This window comes from Wyeomyia smithii, chromosome 3 (genome assembly GCF_029784165.1).
Source record: "Wyeomyia smithii strain HCP4-BCI-WySm-NY-G18 chromosome 3, ASM2978416v1, whole genome shotgun sequence".
Taxonomy (NCBI): Eukaryota; Metazoa; Arthropoda; class Insecta; order Diptera; family Culicidae; genus Wyeomyia; species Wyeomyia smithii.
Window position 1 is genome coordinate 269,830,534 of NC_073696.1, and position 23,475 is coordinate 269,854,008.

Here is a 23,475-nt window from a genome sequence, read left to right on the forward strand (position 1 = left end):
AACCCCCACACCATTTCCGTCCCCTTCTGAAAGCAGGCAGCAGAAAGCAAACTGAGCACGACTGCACATTTCAAAAGATTTTACATTTGCAAACACACAGCAAAAAAGAAACCGAATCAACCATCAAAAGCGATAACTATGAATATCGTACAGGAACTGAGCGAGTTGTGTAGGAAAAAGCTCTCCAGCCTTGGCGTGCGATTTTCCTACAGTTGAGAGCGAACTTTGCGTGATTTGTGGTAAATTTTTGGTATTCGTACAGCAGCCAGCCACCGCCATACATCCACCAATCAAAAAATCCAGCAAAAAAAAGCACATTCGTACCAAAATCCAGCCAGAATTGGAGATCATTAAATGTCACGCTAACTGGCATCATCAATTGTTCATTACGGTGCATTTTAGCTTAGTTAAAAGTTTTTTTTTTCAACTCGCCCTAGCAAAAATCACATAGCTTATTGACTGATGAGAATGTTTGTTTTTCGTTTTCGTTTACTTTTTTGTAGGCGTAATGCCAGAAACGTGCCGGACATCGGAGTGCAGATCGACGTGTTCGACGAGCAGCGAGAATGCGACGAGTCACAGAGCCTGCAGGGGCCCGACGGAATAAATTTAAATTCGCATCTTGATGTCTTCTATGCGATACTGCGACAGGTAAGTGATCGTGTTGTCGCGTACCCACTTGTTCAAACATACAGAGAGACCGGGTTGTCGTAATCCCCGCCCGGTCTTTGATCTTTGGCCGAACGATGCGTACCTATGCGTTTGAGATCAATGAAAGGTGGTGTTTTCGCAACATGTAGGGAGGTGCCGACTGTTGATGTCGTTCGGTGAATGCTTAATGAGAGTAGGCCTTTGTGTTTCTATTGTTTGCACCGCATGAGTAGGCGATGATTTTCGATCAATAGTGTGAAAGATACGCGAATCGGTAAATCCTCCTTTTGTTTACATTGATTTGGAATATTTGTGCTAGAGTTAAATGTTTCAATTGGCGTCGGCGAAAACAAACAACACATTTCCCCAAAAGTCGTTAAATTATCAAACTGGCTGATTATGGATCGGCTAAGCGCTTTGTCGAAGTTACCATAAACATTTCCCGAGAGCATTGAATATCACGGCCTAGACTTGTGTTTTTTTGCATTCACATTAGATGCTCTTACACAGCGTGGAACTTCTTGAGCTTTGAGAAATTTGTCATTGCAGTACATCCATATGCTTTTGAATGGTATTTTAACCGTTTGTTGGTCATTTATTCCTACCTATACGTAATACACGTTGCTCCCACAGACCGTTATTATAAAAAAAAGTGCACCAAAGAATCTGAGTACACCATTAGATTCGTTTTGACGTCCAGAATGTCTGGTCAAAATTTCAAAATCATCGTACGGTACATTTTTGAGTAATGTCCTTTTAAAGGTTGTAAAGTACAAAAAAGTGATGTAAAAACGACGAAATACTTATTGTAAAGCACGTTTTTCAACCACCATTTTATGGAATAACTTTCAAAATAGTTTCTACACATTCCAAGGGTTATATTCCAAGACAATAACAATTGGTGGAAAGATTTATTTGAAAATCCCACAGTGCACAGTGCGAAAAATCGTGATCGTCCTAGATTTGACTGTGAAAAATTGATTTTATGTACTCAATGTCTTCAGCAAAATTGTTCCATAGAACAAGGCCTTACTTTTGGCGTTTTAAGTTTTTCGATCGATCCACCTAACAGTTAGATAAAAAAAAAATTTTTTTCTAATTTTCAATATACCAGTTTGGTTCCTTCAGCAAAGTTATGGAAAATTTAAAAAGAAAAAAACAATAGCTGAATACTGCGATGTCCTATCTGGACGTTGGACACGACAAAATAGAGTTTTTTGTGAAACACTCCTTCTTAAAATCAGTGTAAGAGAGTAAGTGACATGCATATATTATTATTCGTACTGTACACTTCCTTTTTACGCTTATTGCTCTGAGCATCCTACAAAAATTGCCGATAATTACGATTCCCTGGATAGCTTTCAACTAAATGTCCCGTCGACTAGTTTTATTGTTAGAGTTTTGTCAAAAGGTAGTTATCGAGATTTTGTAGAATTCAACGTAAAGAAGGAGTTTGTGGGGGAGCCATGAGTATGTATGGTATGCTCTGCTGAGACACGATGTCATGAGCTGGGACAAGGGCTTGTAATCCTCGGGTTCTGGAAGTATTGTGCGGGGTCTAGTTGCTTGTTGTGTGCTTGAGGTTCAAACGTGCTCTCGTCGTTTTGTCAAGTGTAGGCGGAGGGGAACGGGGCTAGATGGGGCATTCATGGATTTTAGGTCGTCTACCCTCGGCCTGAAGGGAAGCTATAAATTAAGACCTGGCGTCACGGTGTGCGATGCATGACCAAACAACATGTTCTATGTTGTGATAACCTTCACCACAGGCACAGATACCGCTTTCTCCGAGCACAATACGACGGAGATGCGCTTCAAATCTATAGTGGTTGGACATAAGCCGAGACATCACGTAAACCTTGGAGATAATGGAATGTAACCACCTTCCCGCTTCCCCTCTGCTCTAAAACTTTTTTTAACTGATGATTTATTTTTTTTTTAAGGGGGGAATTTGTTAGTAGCTTAAATATTTATGATAAATATTAGTAAGTAATGAGTATGTGTGTGCAATCATAAATGGTGACTTCTCAACACTGTTAAAAATTTGTTATTTTAATTGTTAGGATTTGTTTGCTTTCGCAGTTAGGACTTATCGTTCGTAGGGATTTAAACCTACTTGTCAGAAAAGGGGTGCCCACTGATGATCGTATCCTGATGTACAAGTGCAAAAAAAAAATCATCAAAAGTAATTGATCTTTCATAAGTGTCACCGTTTGTTGCGCCCACCTTAGCCAAACATTCCGCTTTCTCATTGCGGTATCGAGCAGTGAGAAGGGACCCACACTAAAGTAATCTGAGAAGATTTTTTCGGATAAAGCGCCTATTTGGATGGCTATGTAACTTCCCAAAAAACAATTTGGAAGCTGTTATGAGAGCGAATGTGGAACAAAAGCAGTGTTGAAGCAATCGATGCTGAATAAACAACACGTTGAACTATTTGTTGAACAAACATTGCAGCAATCTTTGTTCATGTACTTATTCAACAGTGAAACTCTAGTATAACAGAAGTTGTTCAAACGTTTGCAAGTGATTACCAGCAGCACTAATAAATATGTGCTACGTTGAAGCGCTTGAAAGGTCTCCATTTATCAGTGGCGTTCTCGCTCAATAAAAGCTATTTGAACGTTTCAAACGGCAACTCCGTCACTATTATTCTGCACATGTTGTTCAAATGCTGCATACATGCGTTTGAAGTCTTCCAAAGAGCAATTCTTTAGCTCTTATAGACGCGAACGCTAGATCACCGGTTTAATAAAACATTCTTCTGGACGCGTCGTATAGTTGATTTATTGCAGTATAAACATTTTTTTTAAACCACTAAAAGATTTAGCAACGTCAACGTCAGTGATGCCCCGAAAGATTTTTTTTATTCTCGGAAACTGAGGAACTATGAAAATTTGAACAGCATTTTACAATTATTGAATAACTTTGATTAGACAACAGTCGAACAACAACCGAAATGGAAAATAGAAAATTTCTGTTCAATAGTTGAAATTTTCCGGCACACAGTTGTCCAGAAACGGCGAAGAGGGTTTTAAACAACAACATCAGAATATTTCATTCAACACTTGTTAAACCAGGGTTGAATAGATGCACCGCAAAAAATTTACTAGGCTACTGTTCTGTATGTGTTCAACCTGACGAATAAAATATCAATGAAACATTTGCTAAGCCGTTGCTCGACTGTTGAAATGGTCTTGTTAAATGCTTCTTTAACCTTGTTTAATAATAGTGTTTACAAACCTTTGTTTCGCGCATTAGAACATACTTATGCAGCTCACGCCGAATAGTAGCGTTAAAAAAGGTTTAATCGACATTAATTCAGCTCTTTTAGCACAAAAAATAAAAATGCAGAAATGGAGCTCGAATTTTTGGTTATAATTATTTATATTAGCTTTATTAGTTTTTTACTTGTGAAAATGATATGGGTAATTTTTTAATTTGTATAAAAAGGCATCAAAAATTATTTTTTGCTAGGATTCTGTTGAGATTCGAACTTGCGATCCATTGCTTGGCTGCCATCGATGAATGCATGTGAGCTAATCTTTAATATGACGTGTGCAGTGTGTAAAGTGAATATGCTTCTAAACGTTCTGGTCTAATAAATGTTGAACAGCCATCATATAACTACTGGAATATAAGCTCCTTGCACGCTGCAGTTGCTGCTTGCAAACAATGGTTATGAGCAAAATCATTTCAAATCGCCTGGAAATACGCGAAAATTTAATTGACCATTTTTGATTTGAATGAAACTTTGCACACGTATTTGGCGTATTTGGCATAACTGAGCATTTTGCACAGGAGGAGAGATTTTTTACACCCATGAGTTACATTCTAAAAAGGCGTATGCCTTCTGGCATAGGTTTTATTCGAAGCATTGTAGCCCAGAAACCGTTGGTTGTATAGAAAAACTGTCTGAGAATGAGTTGTAGGGAATTAAAAATTCACCATAAAAAAAATATGCACTGTACAAAAAAAATTGTTTTTGACCAAAAAAATTAAAAATAAACAATAAATTTCAATTTAAAAAAAAAAGAGTTGAACTTTTTTTTAAGTTTTTTTTTTTTAAAGAAACTTGACGTTAATACGCAACTTTTAAAATAAAGTTCAGGATGGAGAAATGAAAAATATTTTTTTATGGTAGATTAATTTTTTTATTGAAATTCTAATTTAAACATTTTTCAAAATATTTGTATTCTGATGATCTTGAAAGATGCAGAGAGTCATTTTGAAACAAAAAGCTCTTGGCAGTAAACATTCTAAAGGCATTGGTTTTCGAGTTATTTCTAATTTAAGCTCGAAAAATCATAATTATTTAGGAAAATACACGTTTCTCTTAATTTGTCCATGGTTCTCCAGCAAAAACCATACGTTCATTGGAATGCTTCATCAAAAATATACAATTCATTCTTTGACAACAAAACGATTGGGCGAACGGTTCTCAAGAAAAGAGTTAAATGTTCTAAGTGATATAAATATATATAAGAATCAAATATTTGTTTTCGAGTTTTATTATCTTAGGAACATAATTTTTTATGACATAGATACTTTACAGAACTAGTTTCACCTCATATTTTATATACATCATAAGTAAATGATTCGTCATCTTTTGAAAACAGCTTCGTTTGTAATTTATTTTCTGAAGTCGGAACAAAAGAGTAATACTTTTGTGCGACAGCTATCATTATAGATTTTTTGAAAATATTGCTTCATTCTGTTACTTCTTGTTCATATTCCTCATATGATACCCAATAAATGACATTTTTGATGAATTTTTATTACAATCATACAATTCTTTTGCGTTTGTAATGGGATGTTCATGTTCTTTAGCTAAACTTGCATTTCCTGCCATTCGTTTTAATATGCCACCAATTGCATCGCATGGGCCTTTACCATGAGAAGTCGCAAAAAATGCCACTCTGCATCGACGTTATATTTTGTTGCAAAGTTTTTTCTATTTTTTTTTTTATATTGTGAGGCAGCTCCATCTGACATTAATATCGCTTTTTTCAACTCTATTGTTGTTTTCAAAAAACTCATTAATTTGGCAATGAACACCTGAACCGCAACAGTATCATGATGGAGTACTTCCGATATTATGATGAAGCTGATATTCTTAAGTGTTCCAGATTCTGAATAGTAAACAACGAAGGGATAAATGGTGACTTGACTATCATTTCAATAACTACACGAATCACAAATTGATAAAGACATATCAAAATGAGCTTGACTGTTCAATATTTTTAATTTTGCGATAACGTTTTCGTTTAATTTGCGTAAGCTTGATTCCATTTTCACTTTATTCATCTTCATAAAATGCAAACTGTTACTAACACATCTGGAGTAGTGCGATCGTATTTATATACGAAAACAGATATTATAGGTGACCCAGTAGTTATTGGTTGCGTACTTTACAAACAGTTATTATTAGTAAACAAGTAGCTAGTGTTGCACGACAAACATATTATTTTATAAAACATTCGAGCAAACTTATGATGTATATAAAATATAAGGTGAAACTAGTTCTGTAAAGTATCTATGTCATAAAAAAATATGTTTCTAAGATAATAAAACTCGAAAACAAATAATTGATTCTTATATATATTTATATCACTTCGAACATTTAACTCTTTTCTTGAGAACCGTTCGCCCAATCGTTTTGTTGTCAAAGAATGAATTGTATATTTTTGATGAAACATTCCAATGAACGTATGGTTTTTGCTGGAGAAACATGGACAAATTAAAAAATACGTGTATTTTCCGAAATATTAATAATTTATTAAGCTTAAATTTAAAATAACTCGAAAACCGATGCCTCTAGAATGTTTACTACCAAGAGCTTTTTGATTCAAAATGACTCTCTGCATCTTTTAAGATCATCAGAATACAAATATTTTGAAAAATGTTTAAATTAGAATTTTTATAAAAAAATGAATCTACCATAAAAAAATTATTTTTCATTTCTCCATCCTGAACTTTTTTTTAAAAGTTGCGTATTAACGTCAAGTTTCTTTAAAAAAAATAAGAAAAAAATTCAACTCTTTTTTTTTAAATTGAAATTTAATGTTTATTTTTAATTTTTTTTTTGGTAAAAAAAAATTTTTTTATGGTGCAATTTTAATTCCCTACAACTCATTCTCAGACAGTTTTTCTATACAACCAACGGTAAATAAAATAAAAAGGCATACGCCTTTTTAGAATGTAACTCATGGATGTGAAAAATCGCTACATCGGTGGAAAATGCTCAGTTTGCTAAGCCAAATACGTGTGCAAAGTTTCATTCAAATCAAAAATGGTCGATATTTAACCATCGGTGATTTGGCGCGATCTTGCTCTTATGTTTAATCAACCGGTACGCTTTGTTTAGAGGTGCGTGCAAGAAGCTTATATTCCAGCAGTTATACAATGCTTGTTCAACATTTATTAGATCAGAACGTTTAGAAGCATATTCACTTTTAACACAGCTTACGTCATATTACAGATTAGCTCACATGCATTCATCGATGGCAGCCAAGCAATGGATCGCAAGTTCGAATCTCATCAGGGACCCAACAAAAAAGATGGTTTTAAAAGAAGGGTGGCGTGTGACGATGTTGCCTTTCGATATAAATTAAAATTTACCCGTAGTATTTCCAAGTAAAAAAAACTAATGAAGTGAAAAATGAGAAGTATAATTAAAAATATTGCCACAAATAAAATAAATATGGTTGAACTAAATTCTTCGAACTTTATTTTTACATTTTGTTTGTGCTAAAATAGCTGAATAAATATCGACTAAACGTTTTTTCCACGCCACTATTCAGCGTGAGCTGCATAAGTATATTCTAATACGCGAAAAAAACTTTTTTAAGCATTATTATTAAGCATTTCAACAGTCGAGTAAAGGTTTAACAAATGTTTAATAAATATTTTATTCGAACACAAGTCGAACACATACAGAACAGTAGGCTAATAAATGTTTTCTAATGCATCTATTCAACGCTAGTTTAACAAGTGTTGAATACAATATTCTGCTGTTGTTGCTCAAAACCCTCTTCGCCGTTCCTAAACAACTGTGTGTCGGATAATTTCTCCAAATTCAACTGAACAACCATTTAACAGAAGTTTTTTATTTTCCATTTCGGTTATTGTTCAACTGTAGCCTAATAAAAGTGATCGAGTAAATGTTTAGGCAACAATAATTGTTACTTGTAATTATGTTCTTGAATTCATTCCTCCATTATAAAATTTATTTGTTTTGTTCAAAACACGATATTCTAACGATCAGAAATACATTAGATTATACGAATAAAAATAATGAAATTCAGTAGTGAAATTTCAATACAGGTCGGACTCGATTATCCGGAAGTTTAGATTCGATTATCCGGAATTTTATTATTGTGGTGTTCGTTTTCAATTTTTATTCCGAAATTTTACCTTTACCATCCCTTCTGGCATATTTGTTACCATTTATGTTACTTCCGGCATGTTTGGGACGTGTTTAAATTAAATGAAAATAATCAATAATCAAGTAATACTTGAATGTTTTCAATGCGCCTCCTGCAGACGTTTCAAGGTTGCCGGAGAATCTGCGAACATAAAAATTTTTGAGCTGGGGCCAATGGAACATATGGGAAAAATGTCCCTTCGAACTTCGTTTAGAGGCAGCGCTCAAAAGTTTCGTCCTCTCAAAAAATGTCCTTATACAAAAACACTGTTAAATCGGACTTTGGGAAATGTTGCCCCAAAGCGGTCAAATTTATACTCCTTCCACTGATAACGAAAAGCACAGGTCGATATTGTCGATATCAAAAAAAAAAAACATTTCTCGATGTCAAATGTCTTAGAAATGCATAAAATACGAGATCTGGTCTTATCTCAATAAATTCTTTTATGAAAAATAAAAGACTTTCTGGGATTAAGAAATTCAGGAGCTGAGGCCAATGGAACGTATGCAGAAAATCAAACCTTTGAATTTCGTTTTACGGTAGCGCTCAAAAGTTACGTCTTTACGAAGCCCCCATGCAAAATTTCAGTTCCACCGGATTTCGGGAAGTTTGGGGTCAAAGTTTCACTTTTTTTATCGATGAAAATATGATAAATGACCTAGATGTGAATAAAACGTTAAGATCTAGCGTTGACTGAAACAAAAAAAAAGAAGTTCGAAAAAAGTCGACTATTTGGGACTTGAAAATTTTTAAGCCGCCAATCTTAAATAATTTCAAATCCCAGATCCCAGAGTCCACTTTCTCGGGTTTTTCTAGACTTATTAATCACTCGTTAATTAAATGTCCAATTAATTTGAATTTTTGAAATTGAACAACCAAGTGCGAGCATGCGTAGCACAGGCGCAATGGGTGCCGCGATTTTCCAAATGTCACTAAGCTGGGCTGACTTTGAATTTGTGTGAAAGAACGCTCGTAATGCTTGGGATTTTTCGCGGTTTTTATTGCAAGTAAACAGATGCAGGGTGCGCCATAATTATTGCAACAAGAAACAGAGAACCGTTTACCACAATAGATCAAAAAATGGTCGCAGTGGTTCAGTGTTCTACAAGGCAATAAACAGAGAACCGTAAACCACTTTTTTGGCAAGTAAGAGAAAACATTTGAAGTAAAAATAATTTATTGAGTAAAAACAATTAGAAAAGGAGATTGCGGGTTAAAGTCCCGTCTGGATGCGGTGTAATTTTCCAAGTCTGTATCATATTTTCAGTTCGCTTATTTTTCGTTTCCCCAGCTGCACACACTGTGTGCCTTAAACGAACGAGAATGAACTCATTCAATGTGTCTGTTTTTAGCTCTGATGACAGCTCGGAGATGCTGAGGATAAGACTCGATGGCGGACCGAATGTCATTTTGAAGAATTTCCTTCCAAGCTTTGTGTGTTTTTGTGAGCAGGCCTTTGTTTTTAACATCCCCTAAATCGAGGCCACTCATCCTTAGTGATAACAGAGGGAAAGTTGAACTTGCACCAGTCTTTTTTTTTTTTTTTTAAAGGTGGCGGGGAAATCTGCAAACAGACACCTGAAAAGAGAACTCAGGGTGTGGGGATGAGACTAGGGGAGAGATGCTGAGGTAGTTACACTCGCCCAGACACCTACTGATCCCTGTCCCGACCCACTAAATCTCCTCCAGTCTCCAGCCCTGGTCTTCCCGGAACAACGGTTAAGTATTACGTCGGGGAGTGGCTTTTGTGCGTGATGCACCCTCTTTACTCTTATAACCTCCTAGCTAACTACCTGGAGACTGGTAATTAGCTACCACTGGCGTGTTGGTGGTTGACCCGCCACACACGTTGCAGCTCCAGAACAATCTGAGAGGCGGCCGCACAGACCGCGTTCCAGATGTCCGGGTCGTCGCACATCCTCCGGACTAGATTGTCCGGAGTAGTGCCAGGCCCGCTCACAGCCATCATGTTGCTCCTCGCTCTTGCGAAACGGGGGCATACGAAGAAGACATGCTCAGCAGTCTCCTCCTCCTCCACGCACTCGGGACACATGGGGGACACCGCGTGTCCGAACCTGTGCAGATATTGCCTGAAACAACCATGGCACCAGTCTTGAACGGTCGCATTTGTATGAGCCGGGGCACCGTCTTGCATGAGGGTCCAGTTTCCTAATAAATTATTTTTATTTCAAAAGTTTTCTCTTACTTTTCAAAAACAAGGTTAACGGTCACTTGTTTCTTGTTGCAATAATTATAGCGCACCCTGTACAAAACAACTGCAATACGTAAAATTATTTTGATTTGTTCTTCAAAAGCAATTTAAAGTCTCAACAAGTTGAACAGCGTATCATACATTGCCTTACCAATCAAGCCAAGACCGAAGTGTTCCTTATTGTTCGAAAAAGTCGTCTCCATTCATGGCTGCAGCTTCCTTTCACTGGATCAAACCACTTTGCTAGCTGCGACCCTCGTTTCAGTCGGATCATCATCGGGAACGATTTTCACCGGGCTGTTGTCCGACATCCTTACGACATGCCCAGACTACCTTACTTACCTTACCAAACAGTCCCAAGCCGTGGTGTGGCCTTTGCTGTACGTACAAGTCGTCTCCATTCTACACGGTCCATGGCTGCAGTTCGCCAGCTCTGCAGTCTGCGTAGGGTCCGCTGGTCGTCTTCCACCTGATCGATCCACCTTGCCCGCTGTGCACCTCTCCGTCTCGTTCCTGACGAATAGGTTTCTAGAACCATCTTTACCGGGCTGTCGTCTGACATCCTTACAACATGCCCAGCCCACCGCAACCTGCCTATCTTAGCGGTGTGGACGATAGATGGCCCCCCAAGCAGCTCCTGCGGTTCATGGTTCATTCACATTCTCCACACTCCGTTTTTCATCTGCAGTCCACCGAAGATGGTACGCAACACCTTCCGCTCGAAGACCACAAGGGCGTGTTGGTCCTCCACAAGCATAGTCCATGTCTCATGCCCGTAGAGGACTACCGGTCTGATAAGCGTCTTGTAGATGGTTAACTTGGTGCGGCGACGAATTCTACTCGATCGGAGCGTCCTCCGGAGATCAAAGTATGCACGATTTCCTGCCATATGGTGCCGTTAAATTTCTCTGCTGGTATCGTTGTCGGCAGTTACCAGTGAACCCAGATACACGAACTCATCAACCACCTCGATTTCATCACCACCAATTTGAACTCAGGGTGGGAGGTTAGCACTGTCCTCTCGTGAACCCCTTTCTTTCATGTACTTCGTCTTCGATGCATTGATGACCAATCCGTTTGGCTTCAGCCTTTAGTCCGATGTACGTATCCGCCATCTTCACAAAGGTCCGAGCCACAATGTCAATATCGTCGGCGGAACCAAACAGTTGAACCGACTTTTGGAATATCGTGCCACTCGTGTTAATCCCCGCTCTTCTAATGACACCTTCCAGGGCAATGTTAAACAGAAGGCACGAGAGACCATCACCTTGCCTTAGACCTCTTCGGGTTTCGAAGGGGCTCGAGAGTGCCCCCGAAACTCGAACTACACACATCTTTGGATCCATCGTCGCTTTGACCAACCACGTCAGTTTGTCCGGAAATCCGTTTCCAGACTACCTTAGTTTCCCGATTCTCGTCGTTTGAACGACGTTGAAACGATGTTGAACGAAGTTGAAGCAATTCGTGGTTCATCCGCTTCCGCCATGATCCATCTTTCATCTGCACTTCACCATTGCAAACAAAAGCGCGTTGGTCCTCCACGAGCATGGTCCAAGTTTCGTGGCCGTATAGAATAACTGGTCTGATCAGTGTTTCGTAGATGGTCAACTTAGTGCGGCGGGCAATTTTAAACAAGCGGGGCGTCCTCCGGAGTCCAAAGTAGGCACGATTCTCTGCCATAACGCGTCCACGAATTTTTCTGCTGGCGTCGTTGTCAGTAGTCACCAGTGAGCCCAGTCTAGTCTAGTCTAGTCTAGTCTACACTAACACAGCCAGTACTTGAAAGGATCCTGGAAAATGATGTCCATCATTTAAAAAAAATGATTTCCATACATTTTTCTTGTCAACGGCCAGGCCTACTGTGTAGCGCAATATAATACAATATAATCTAAGATAGGGGACAATCCGTACCAACCGATCCGTATGTAAGAAGTAATATACCTATTTCGTTGGGAGTGACAAAGCTACAAAAATACACTCCTTTGTTGACCAATCTCCTGGGATGGAACATAGGTATTTCCTCCTTATGTTCGGGTTTCAAAACCAAGGATATAGCGCCTTTACTCGCTTCAACTGTTACGGTTGGAACTTGAGTACTAACTCTAGTCCTAGCATTTTTAGCTTATGGTTATAGCGCCATTACTCGCTCTCTGGGAGAAATATGGATTAGTAAACAGGAAAAAAAAGAAAAAACACACCTAAGATACAAACAAAGTTTGATCGATTAATTATAACCAAAAATGATCAAAAGTAGTGCTGTTTCAAACGTATTACTTTTGAAAAATAAATTACGTTTACATTTTTGCATTCATTTAGACTCTACATGTCTGCTGTATGACGAGTTTTGCTCCAAGTATATCATTAGTGAACATTCGCTTGCTCTAAACACATGACACTTTTCTTAAGTCATGAGAATCTGGATCGTGGCTTTAAGTTATATGCAAACTTAGGAAAATCGTAAAAAGCAAAGCCGTGGTGCCACATTTGGACTCGGAACCCGACCCTCCGTCCATCACTCACATACCCCACATACCCAGTAGTCACCAGTGAGCCCAGGTACACAAACTCGTAACAAACTCGTCTACCACTGTTTTCTCTGAAACTTCTTCCTCTCATGTACTTAGTCTTCGATGCGTTTATGGTCAGTCCAAACCAGCCTGCTTCGGCCTTCAGTCTGATATGTGTATCCGTCATCTTCTCAAGGGTTCGTGCTACGATGCCTCTATCATCAACGAAGCCAAAAACCTGAACGGACTTCCTGACTATCGTGCCACTCGTATCGATACCCGCCCTTCGCATTACACCTTCCGAGGCTACATTAAATAACAAATACGATAATTCATCACCTTGCCGTAACCGTCGTCGAGATCCGAAGTGATTCGTGAATATCCCTGAAATTCGAACTTCGCACATCACCCGATCCATCGTCGACTTGACCAACCGTGTCAGTTGATCTGGGAAACCGTAATCGTGCATAATCTACCATAGCTGATCTCGGTCGATTGTGTCGTACACCGATTTCAAGTTGATGATCAAATGGTGTGTAGGCACGTTATATTCACGGCATTTTTGTAGAATCTGCTGTACCGCGAATACTTGGTCCGTGGTAGAGAGGCCACCCATAAATCACGCCTGATATCACCCCACGAACTCTCTCGCAAACGGTGATAGTCGACGGCATAGAATTTGAGGGGGAGTACTTTGTAGGCGGCGCTCATCAGCCGGACTGCACGGTAGTTGCAATCTAACTTGTCGCCTTTTTTGTAGCTGGGGCACACTGTACCCTCCATCCACTCCTACTATAATACAAATACTACCTACTCCCAGGTCTTGGCAATGACCCAGTGTAGTGCCTTAGCCAGTGATTCGAGACCGTGTTTCAACAGCTCGCTGGGGAGTTGGTCAACTCCAGAGGCGTCTCGTCCACCTGTTCAACCTGTTCATAGGACAGGTAGACAATCTCAGAAAAAAAGTGATTTTTTCACATTTGTAGAGTGGATGAAAAATCATCGAAGGTAATTTATTTGTAATTTTAATGTTATCCCGAACATCCTTATTTTATTTTCTACATAGTGGAAATTTATGCACCATGAAGAATGTAACCTGATGAGCTACACTTCAGACTACGCCATACAACTCACACGCAACGTAACCCAAACGCAATAATGACTAAGGGAAGGGGTGATAAAATGGACACCCTAAGCCATTTCCCAATTTCCTCCACAGTTTAACACTACAACTATGAGTGGATAGCGCACATTAACTGAGCCACTAATGGTTAATACAAAAAATAAGAAGAAGTACTCAAATATAGTATTTTTCGTAGTTTTCATGAGCATTTTCGAAAGCAGTTTTTTGGGGGTAAAATGGACACGTGTTGGTAAAATGAACATATGGAGGTGGTAATATGAACACCTTGGGCGTGAACAATAATTATCCCTTCACATCCCTTCATGCCAAAGAAGTTTGTACTATTTTTCAACGTAATAGTCGAGATTTAAATGGGTTCCCCTACCGTTTGTTCAGACCTTTCACCTGAACTAACCGTCGTTCAATACTTCTCTGCACCTTCAAGTGCGGCAGGGTAGACGCAGTCATTTATACTCACCACTACTAATGCGACGCCTCGCGTAAAAATGACATTTTTGGTTCAAATTTTCTGCTGAACAAAACCGATGTCCGCGAGAGAAAACATTCATTACACACCACCTCTCTTTAGTGTCTGGTAATCTGTTTCGTTATGCCTTTCTGTTTCTATTCTCGACGTCATTGAAATTTGAGAGAGACCACGTGGCCGCGAGAGTTCGCGGCTTCAGAGCTTTCGTAGTGCAAATGAAAACGAGCAAATTCATTCATTATTTCTGTCAATGTGGTGGAATTCTTCCGTCGATGTATAGTTTCATTCAAACCTCTACACCCATTTTGTTCATTCTAAAACTTGAACCTCGCATAGTATACGTTTGTCTTCTTACGCGCTGCTTTCTTTTTAGTTTAAAATTTTAACATCGTCAAAGGAAACGCTTTAGCATTGAACTAAGATTTGATAAACAAAGATAGGTTTTTTACTCATGCGAAAAGTTTAGAGGCAAAAAGATCATAAACATAATTTTAATTATCGTTAGACAAAACCTGAATGATACTGACATTGCATATCACAACGCCATCCGTCGAGTGAACTTTTCTAGTTCTTCGACGGATCAAGAGTTATTTACGACTGAAACCGATCATTGAGAATCATGATGTGATAAATGTGGATAAAGATTTCCTCTATGAAATGATGCAGATATCATTATTCTACGAGAAAATTATCTGAAAACTCGCGGTCATAATAGACCGTAGAATTTCTTTGCCAAATAGATAAATGTAGAAAGATAAAAGTTTTCGAAACTGTTATCACGATACTGTTGCTGACTGAACAGGTAGCCCACTTGGTCACGCGTCGCCTCTGGTCAACTCCAACTGCTTTGTTGTTTTTTAGCCGGCCGATCTCCTCTTTAACCTCCTGGAAATCGTGAGTTGGAACTTTGTGGTTATCTGCGCGCATTTAGAGATCTACTACCACTTCATCGTCGTTCTCTGCGTAGTACTGCTCGTACTCGTAGTACTGCTTCCACCTTCAATCACCTCACATTTGTTCGTGAGAAGGTTGCCTTCTACAACCCTGCACATGTCAGCTTGTGGCACATAACCTTTGCCGGAACTGTTCAGCTTCTTGTAGAACCATCGTGTGTCATTCGCACGATACAGTTCCTCGCCGCATGATACAGTTCCCCGCCTCGCGATCTCGATCTTTCTGCTGGCGCTTCTGTTTTCCGTAAGGCCGAGTTTTGTCTGGTCCATGCGCGTCGGTAGCGCTCTACGTTCGCCCTCGTACGGCGTTGCAGCAGCTCTGATGAAAGGTAGTCTCTCGATGAGCGCTTGTTCATACCTTCTGTTCCGGCCAGCGATCTTTTGGTAGTAGAATTGAATGGAATCATAACCTATTCTCAATATTCCATTAACCTAATAATAATACCCCTTTCTCCCTCGCACAGGTCGCCGGCACCCCGCAAGAAATACCGTTTCTCAGCATACTGCAGCACCTGCTACAGATCGACCCGAAGGAGCCGATCAGCGACATCATCTGGGACACCGCCGAAACGCTGGTGCACCGTGCGACCCTGCTAGAAAATAAGGACGCTTCCGTACGTCTGCTGCGTGCGCCCAGCATACAGAAGTTCGCTTGCCCCCACTGTCGGAGCGATATCACTAGTCCAACCCGAAGGCAATCGGTGGGCCCCCAGGCGTCGGGACCAAACAACATTAGCTCCATTCACTCGTCACCATCATCCTTCCCAGTAGCTCAGGCACCCCCTCCTCCACCTCCACCTCCCAACTTGGCACCCCCACCGCCTCCTCCCCCTCCCTGTGTTCCTCCTCCTCCACCACCACCCATGGCCGGTGGCCCGTCAGCTCGTGGTGGCCCTCCAATTCCACCTGCACCCCCTGCTCCTCCCGCGCCAAACTTGCTGTCGGTGAAAGCAAACGAACTGAACAGACCAAAAACGCCGGAAGCTCAAATCGAAGTGATCAAACCGCTGCCCCAGCAGGAAACTCCAGTTCCACGCTCCAAAATGAAAACCATCAACTGGAACAAAATTCCTCCGCAGAAAGTGTTCGGCAAGCCAAACATCTGGTCCATCGTGGCGGACTCCCACCAGGACAGTCCCATGGCCGACCTGAACTGGGACGAAATGGAGGGCCTATTCTGCCTGCAGCAGGCTCAAGGCTCACCCAAACTTGGTCGCGATGGCACAGCTAGCGGATGCGATACCCTTGAGCGGAAGTCCCGCAAAGAGAATGAAATCACACTGCTCGACGGTAAGCGTAGCTTGAATGTGAACATTTTCCTCAAACAGTTCCGCACCTCGAACGAGGACATCATTCAGCTGATACGGAACGGAGAGCACGAGGATATCGGGGCGGAGAAGCTACGCGGCCTGCTGAAGATTCTACCCGAGGTGGACGAACTGGAAATGCTCAAGTCATTCGACGGTGACAATAATAGGCTAGGGAATGCGGAGAAGTTTCTGCTGCAGCTGATTCAAGTGCCTAAGTAGGGGTTCTGTTTTCCTACCTTATTTTAAGTTTGCTAAGTAATCGATTGTTTATTCCAGCTACAAGTTACGAATCGAAAGTATGTTACTGAAGGAAGAGTTTAAGGCGAACCTAATTTACCTGGAACCAAATATCAACGCAATGCTTTACGCGGGTGAAGGTGAGTTTTTTTGTCAGTAAAGAGGTGGAAACTAAAATTAAGCTCGATTTTCTTATAGATCTGATGAACAATAAGGCCTTACAGGAGGTCCTGTACATGGTGGTGGTGGCTGGCAATTTCCTCAACTCGGGTGGATATGCCGGAAATGCGGCAGGTGTGAAGTTGTCTTCGCTGCAGAAACTGACGGACATCCGGGCCAATAAACCAGGTATGAATTTGATACACTTTGTGGCCCTGCAGGCCGAGAAGAAGAACATTGCACTGCTGGAGTTTCCCGGCCAAATGTCCACGCTGGAAAATGCGACTAAGTATGTGGTTTCGCTGTGAGTGGTGAGTTCGAATGATGATTTTGATTGGTTGGTTTCAGGACGACCGTTGAGCAGATTAGCAACGAGATCAACGCCATCGATAGTCGAATCAAGAAGATCAAACGACAGATCGAACTGCCGAAGACCGAGGAGGATATCAAGTATCAGATGGGGGAGTTTATCACCGTGAGTAAAGTCAGTAAATTGGTTGAAATTTGTTTGTTACGATATCGTATTCTAGGCCGCCGAAAGGGATATCGTGATGCTGCAGCGAGCTCTGAAAGAGCTGGAAGCCATGCGAGTACAGTTGGCTGACTTTTTCTGCGAAGACGTGGGGACGTTCAAAATGGAGGAGTGCTTCAAGATTTTCCATAACTTCTGCGACCGGTTCCAACATGCGGTAAAGGATAACGAGAAACGTCGGGTTCAGGAAGAGCAGGCGATATTACGACGGAAGCAGCGAGAAGAGCAGCTAGCACTGAAACGAAGGCAATGTAAGTTGACATTTTGCGTTTTTTTGAGACGACAAAGTACAATAATATGGCACTTCTTTTTCAGCAAATCAACCCGGAACTCCAGTATCCGATTCGGAGAATAGTCTTCTACTCGATCCGTTGCAATATGACATGCGATATAGTCCTGCGATGTCAAGGAGACGAATCGGATCGTTTGCCAGCAACGGAGAGCCGGTGTTTCTGCGGGAAGATTGTCCTTCTCCGGATATCACTCCAAATGGAAGTCTCCGGAGGAGACGAAGTCGAGTGCTCTCGGAGGAGGATGAAGGTAATCTCATGGACTTCCTGCGCTCGTCTGGCCATGAAAGTGGCAGTCGAGAGCGGAAGTCCGTATCGTACGGTGGCAGTCTTGACCGATCCTGGGCTCGCCGAGCTCGATCAGGAAGTGGTAGCAAGAAACGTCCGGATCTTTTGAACGTGGACTTCGGAAACGATCGGGAACGACCGAATTCGCCCTCGCCGCTAGCCGAATCGAAACCTCTGCCAGTGGAGGAAAATAAACCGAGGTATACCCTTATATATGTGTTTTGTCTATTTTATGTATGTGCGTGTGGTTCTGTTGGTGTGTCTCTTTTGAAGTAAGTGCCTAACCATAAATTTCGGACAAAAAAAAACTAACATCCCTTTTTTCGGACGGGAAATGGTCTCTACTTCAAAACGAGATTTGCGTTTTTTTCTAATCCGCTTTGCGTTTCTCCAACGCTTACGACAAAAGAATTTCCAGGGAGTGGCGACAGAAAATCGAATCATGGCTACAGGCGAACGAGGCGGACGAGAAGCAGAACGAAGACTACAAGAAAAAGAGGAAACTGTTGGCTGTCAACCGTCGATCATATGAGACTGACAACGAGAGCGATCGCGGCAGCAAGCTGGACCCCCTGCCCGAAGAGAAGCAACCGGCGCAAACGTCTCCGGAGAGTGCCCTCGATCAGTTACCAACGACTTACAAGCGTGTTTATCCCGACTGGAAACCGTCCAGTGCTCTCGAGAAGACTGACGTTATGGGAACCATGGAAGTTATTGCCGGTAAGTTTATCACTACTAGGAATTAAGTCAACATTGAAAGTGCCCCTAACCAATTCTTTCTGTTATTTTATAGGTGCTATTCCATCGACCCAAGACAAATCGGCATTGCGTAAATCTAGCCTCAATAGTCCGGAAGACATAGACGCCCGGCGGTATCGAAGACAACGGTCGCGAGAAGGTGCCCCACCGAGCTCAAGTCTGCAGTCCATCCTGGAGGAAGACAAGCGCAAATCCGTGATCCAATCATTGGGTGAACGAACGCCCTCCGATCGGTTGCAAATCTACATCCGACGAGGATCGGACAATACATCACAACCGGAGAGTACAGTGACTTCCCCGAAGTCTACAGCCGGCAACGGCGATGAAAACAAGCAATCTATCTACATTCGCCAGTCACACGGAACCGACTACGGCAAGTCCAAGCCCGTCGAAACGAAATCGAAAACCGAAAAGCAATCCATTTACATCCGGCCAAACGACAACACCTCATCAACCATTTCGTCGATCAATTCGTCCTGCACCAGCACCAGTGATAACCAGTTACCGATAGAAATACCATCCGTAGCACCTCCACCAAGAAGGGCACGCCGAACGCACCACATCTACGACGAGAAAACGAACAACAAAATAGAAATCGACTCGGACAACATCGAAACACCGCCATCCATCCGGAAAAACTTCAATCGGGATCATCAAACTCCCATCATTAGCAGCTCTTGCAGGAAGCTTCATCAGGCCCCAGAAAGCGCCAACGAATCGGAAGCGAAGATTGCTCTTAATAATCTCACCGAACCAGAGCCCCTGGGTGATGGTCAGTTCGATCGGTTCTCGTCGACACGCAGAACGCGACGGTTCAAGCGACCCGTCGATCTGAGCAGCGGCAACGAAACTACCTCGCCGGAGTCTCTTCCGGATAACCCACTTTCGCTGGAATCTATTCGAAGTCCCGTGGTAGCCGCTGTAGCGGAGATCGAGTCGACCGAGAAGCAGAAAGAACTCCGGCTGAAACGTTGGCAGGATAAGCTGAACAGTTCGGGTGGAACTGACGAGCGGAGTAAACCATCCGTGGTTTCCGGTAAGCTTACGCGAGCCGGGCGGAACATGAGCAGAATCAGCCAGGAAGACGTACGTCAGGCTATTCGCAGTCTCAAATCTCCCACACCCGAAAGAAGCTGGAGTCCATCGAAGGAGATATCACGTGAGGCGCCCGGCACGGTGAAGATTATAAGCCATGAGTTGAACGACGAAGGCTTCGAAGAGACGCAGAGTTTAGTTTCCGATACACCGTCCCATGGTAAGGATAGTACTTCCTCGTGCAATGATTACGGATCGGATTCCAAAACGAAAACGATCAAACCTCTTAGCGGTGCAACTGACGGTAGTCCGAAGAAGTCTCTAAACAGAGGAAGCCCCAATCTTCCCAGTCTGTTGATGAGCAAGAACCAATCTGCCTTGGAGCGTAGCAAATCCCTGAGGGGAACTCCGCCCTCTCTAGTCAATAAGAACCTGTTACCACGTCGAACGAATTCGATGAGGAAATCCGAATCGCCTCTGACCGGCACAAACGTCGCCAAAAGTCAGCTCGATGTCGAGCGGAGTAACTCACGAACGAGTTTGCGATCGTCCCGCTCTTCGCTGAGCAGTGCGGTCTCGACAAAAACAGTCAAAAAGGTGCCATTACGTCCAAAGTCATCACCCCTCACCACGTCCAGTGTTCCGGCTGGTCCCAGTGCTGTACCATCGTCCCTTTCGGCCCACAGTTCTCCTTCCAAGAGACCTCTGAGTGCTGGTAGCACCCGAACGACTCTTTCCGGAACGCCAGCAAGCCGCAGCAGCTCCAGCGGTTCCAGTATAGGGCCTACTTCAGCAACGATGGTCGCCGCCAGGAAACCTCCACTGAAATCCGCCGGTTCCAGTTCGCTTGGACCCAGTACTAGCTTTAAAGAAAACCAAAATCAAAACACAATCCGCAGCAGACTGCAGAATAAGGCATCCAGCAACACCAGCATCGCCAATTCGGCCGGCGGTGCCTCCTCCGGTTCGAGTGGCTCGGCCCGTGTCAACTCTGCACGGAGTACCACCAGTGTGTCCTCTCGTACCGGTGGATTCATGCGCCCAACCACGGCCAGTGCCACCAAGGTGAAGGGAAAATAGGAGAATCCGGAAAGCTTACAATCCAAGCTCTATTTGCAAATGTTAGGATTTTAGTGGAAGTGACACAACTTTGCATACTTGAAATTTAAAGAAAAATGCTGAAGGTTTTTTTAGAATTGAAATACGCAAAGTAAAAAGTGCTAGACTCGAAATTCCACACTTTCTTTCTTAATTCACTTGCTTCGGTTGAAAATGATTGTTACGCATTTTGCCAGAGCCTACTTTTCGACAGCGATAGTCACACAATTCCGGGGTAACTCGGAACTGAAATTTCCGTCCACAAACAGTCCAGTTGAAGCACAGTAGTAAAAAAAGTAAACAAAATCACGCACTCAAACATACTCAGGCTCAGTCCGAGCGATCAAACCATTCTTTTTTTTGGTGCAGTTTCCACAATTTACCTCCATTTCGAAGGTGTGCTCTACATACTATAAATCGGTCCTCTCTGAAGCGGAGAATCAAATTTAAGCTAAGTCAGTTAACGTCATTCGCGAATGTTAGTATTCATAAGAATAAGAGCCCTCTCTTCTCCTAAAAAAAAAGGAAAAAGAAAAACAGCAGCACTCGACTAATGTATGTTAAACGTGTTAAGCCGCTAAGAGTGAAATTAAAGGCGACTATTTAACGGTTAGAAATAATTTATTTACATAAAAAAAGCTTTTGCTTTCACAGAGCAATTTATACGTACGGAAAAACAAAAACTAGGACAAAAGCGTTTTTTGTAGGAAAGTGACGATCAAAAAATTCATTGCCTGTACTGCTGTGCGACATTCGAAACCTTCGGTGCAATCTTTTTTATCTCTCTTTCTCTCTATTAAGCTTAATTTATAAAAAAAAAAAACGATAAATCATAGAAAAAAATCCCTCTTCTCAACAGTGCTTTCTAAACATTTCGAAAGCTATAACACAATCGTCAGCTGAAGACTTATATTAACATGTAACGAATTATTTAACAATCGGAACAATTCGAAGCAAAAATTAAAACGAGGTAAGTTAGTAGTAGGTTGTTTAACAGTGCTACCAATCATGTACGTTGTTAGCCGCTAGGAGCAGTTAAAAGTTCGTTGAAAACCCCTTCTTTAAAGCAAAAACTTAGATAGATTTGACTGTGTACAATATGGGTTAAGACAACTTCACAAAACACGTGCGTATCGTCCCAAGTAATATGATAAATCCATAGAAAATAGGCCTAATCATTCCTTCCAACTAACGACAGGATTAAAAATAAAACAACTTTGTTTTTTTTTTCGAAAAAAATTTTTGGTTTCGGATCACGTTATATAGAAAAACTGTTTTTTGGGTATAAATTTAAAACTTTCGGATAAATGATATTATTAAAAATTTACCTGTATTTAAGAGCAAAATGTGAAACAAAAAAACACGATAGAAAAAAAATGCGATATTAGTTATTGGATACTAATCGTTCTAACCCCTTTACATACATATAGTGAAGCATGTAAACGAAACATAGCCAATCATAACAGCAGACGAGTCGAATGTTATTGGAAGTAAGCGAGCATGTCTAACGGACGAGAACAGGAACAGTTCAAGACCCGTTGAGTATGGGGCTGAAGAAAATCAGACACATAAATGAGCAAAACAATGTTCCAAGGATTGAGATTGTGTACATTTTAAAAAGCGGAATAAATTTTTTACGACAATACACTTGATTGATGCTTGTTTTCGTATCCGAAGAAATGTTTTACACTGCCATTGCAAGCATAACTGTCCCATGCACCAAACATAGAGTAAATATGAAAACATATTGTTCTACTTCATCAATTCATTAACTAAGTTTCAATAAGTTTAATATTCAAAAGATTATTTTGACGTAGGACTACGTCTTTCTGTAATGGACTATTTTGAGATATCTCTCGCATCTTGTGAAGTGTTTTATATGTATCATTTCAAACATGTATAGCGATGTAAAAATTGACACATATGTTTATGGTTCATACATCATACATGTTGCGGCTGCGTTTATGGCAATTTGACAGTTAACCCAACATTTTCAGGAAATTAACGTCAACGCAACGCAAACGTATTCATTGTGCTTAGGCCTTTAGACTTGACATGGGTAAATCGAAAACCGGTGTAACTACAGGAAAACAGCTACAGCCCGGCAACACCTCCGATTTTGCGGCTAAAAAACTTTTAACCGAGAACAGATTCGCTGACTGGAAAACGCCGCGAATTCCGAAACAGTGAAAAAGGGAAAATTACGCCCTTCTATGTGAAAGGTTTTCTGAAAGGGTTTCGTGAAGCAATTGTCTTTTGAATAGATAAAGGACTGAAATTCAAGGTCATAAACTGCTGGTTCCGGCATAAAACCACTACAAGGCGGTGCAAGTGTTTCTGCGGAAACATAAGGTGGAATATTTTTCCCATGACATTGAGGCAGAAAAACCCCTCGAAGTAGTCTTTCGTG

The 23,475-nt window shown here is 41.4% G+C and overlaps 1 protein-coding gene across 6 annotated transcripts in view; it reads left to right on the plus strand.

The window, feature by feature from the left end:
* The window catches only part of LOC129732524 (inverted formin-2), a 179,183-nt gene extending 156,471 nt beyond the window's left edge, over positions 1-22,712 (plus strand). For 5 of the 6 annotated variants that reach the window (XM_055693473.1, XM_055693474.1, XM_055693472.1 and 2 more), the window contains 9 exons: positions 504-651; positions 15,822-16,882; positions 16,944-17,044; positions 17,103-17,352; positions 17,412-17,538; positions 17,594-17,846; positions 17,911-18,373; positions 18,583-18,893; positions 18,967-22,712. In XM_055693473.1, coding sequence (XP_055549448.1) covers positions 504-651; positions 15,822-16,882; positions 16,944-17,044; positions 17,103-17,352; positions 17,412-17,538; positions 17,594-17,846; positions 17,911-18,373; positions 18,583-18,893; positions 18,967-21,047 — 4,795 coding nt within the window. In that variant the 3' untranslated portion in view covers positions 21,048-22,712. The remainder of the gene's footprint in view (positions 1-503; positions 652-15,821; positions 16,883-16,943; positions 17,045-17,102; positions 17,353-17,411; positions 17,539-17,593; positions 17,847-17,910; positions 18,374-18,582; positions 18,894-18,966) is intronic. The other variant, XM_055693477.1, reaches the window with a different exon arrangement.
* Positions 22,713-23,475: the final 763 nt, after the last annotated feature.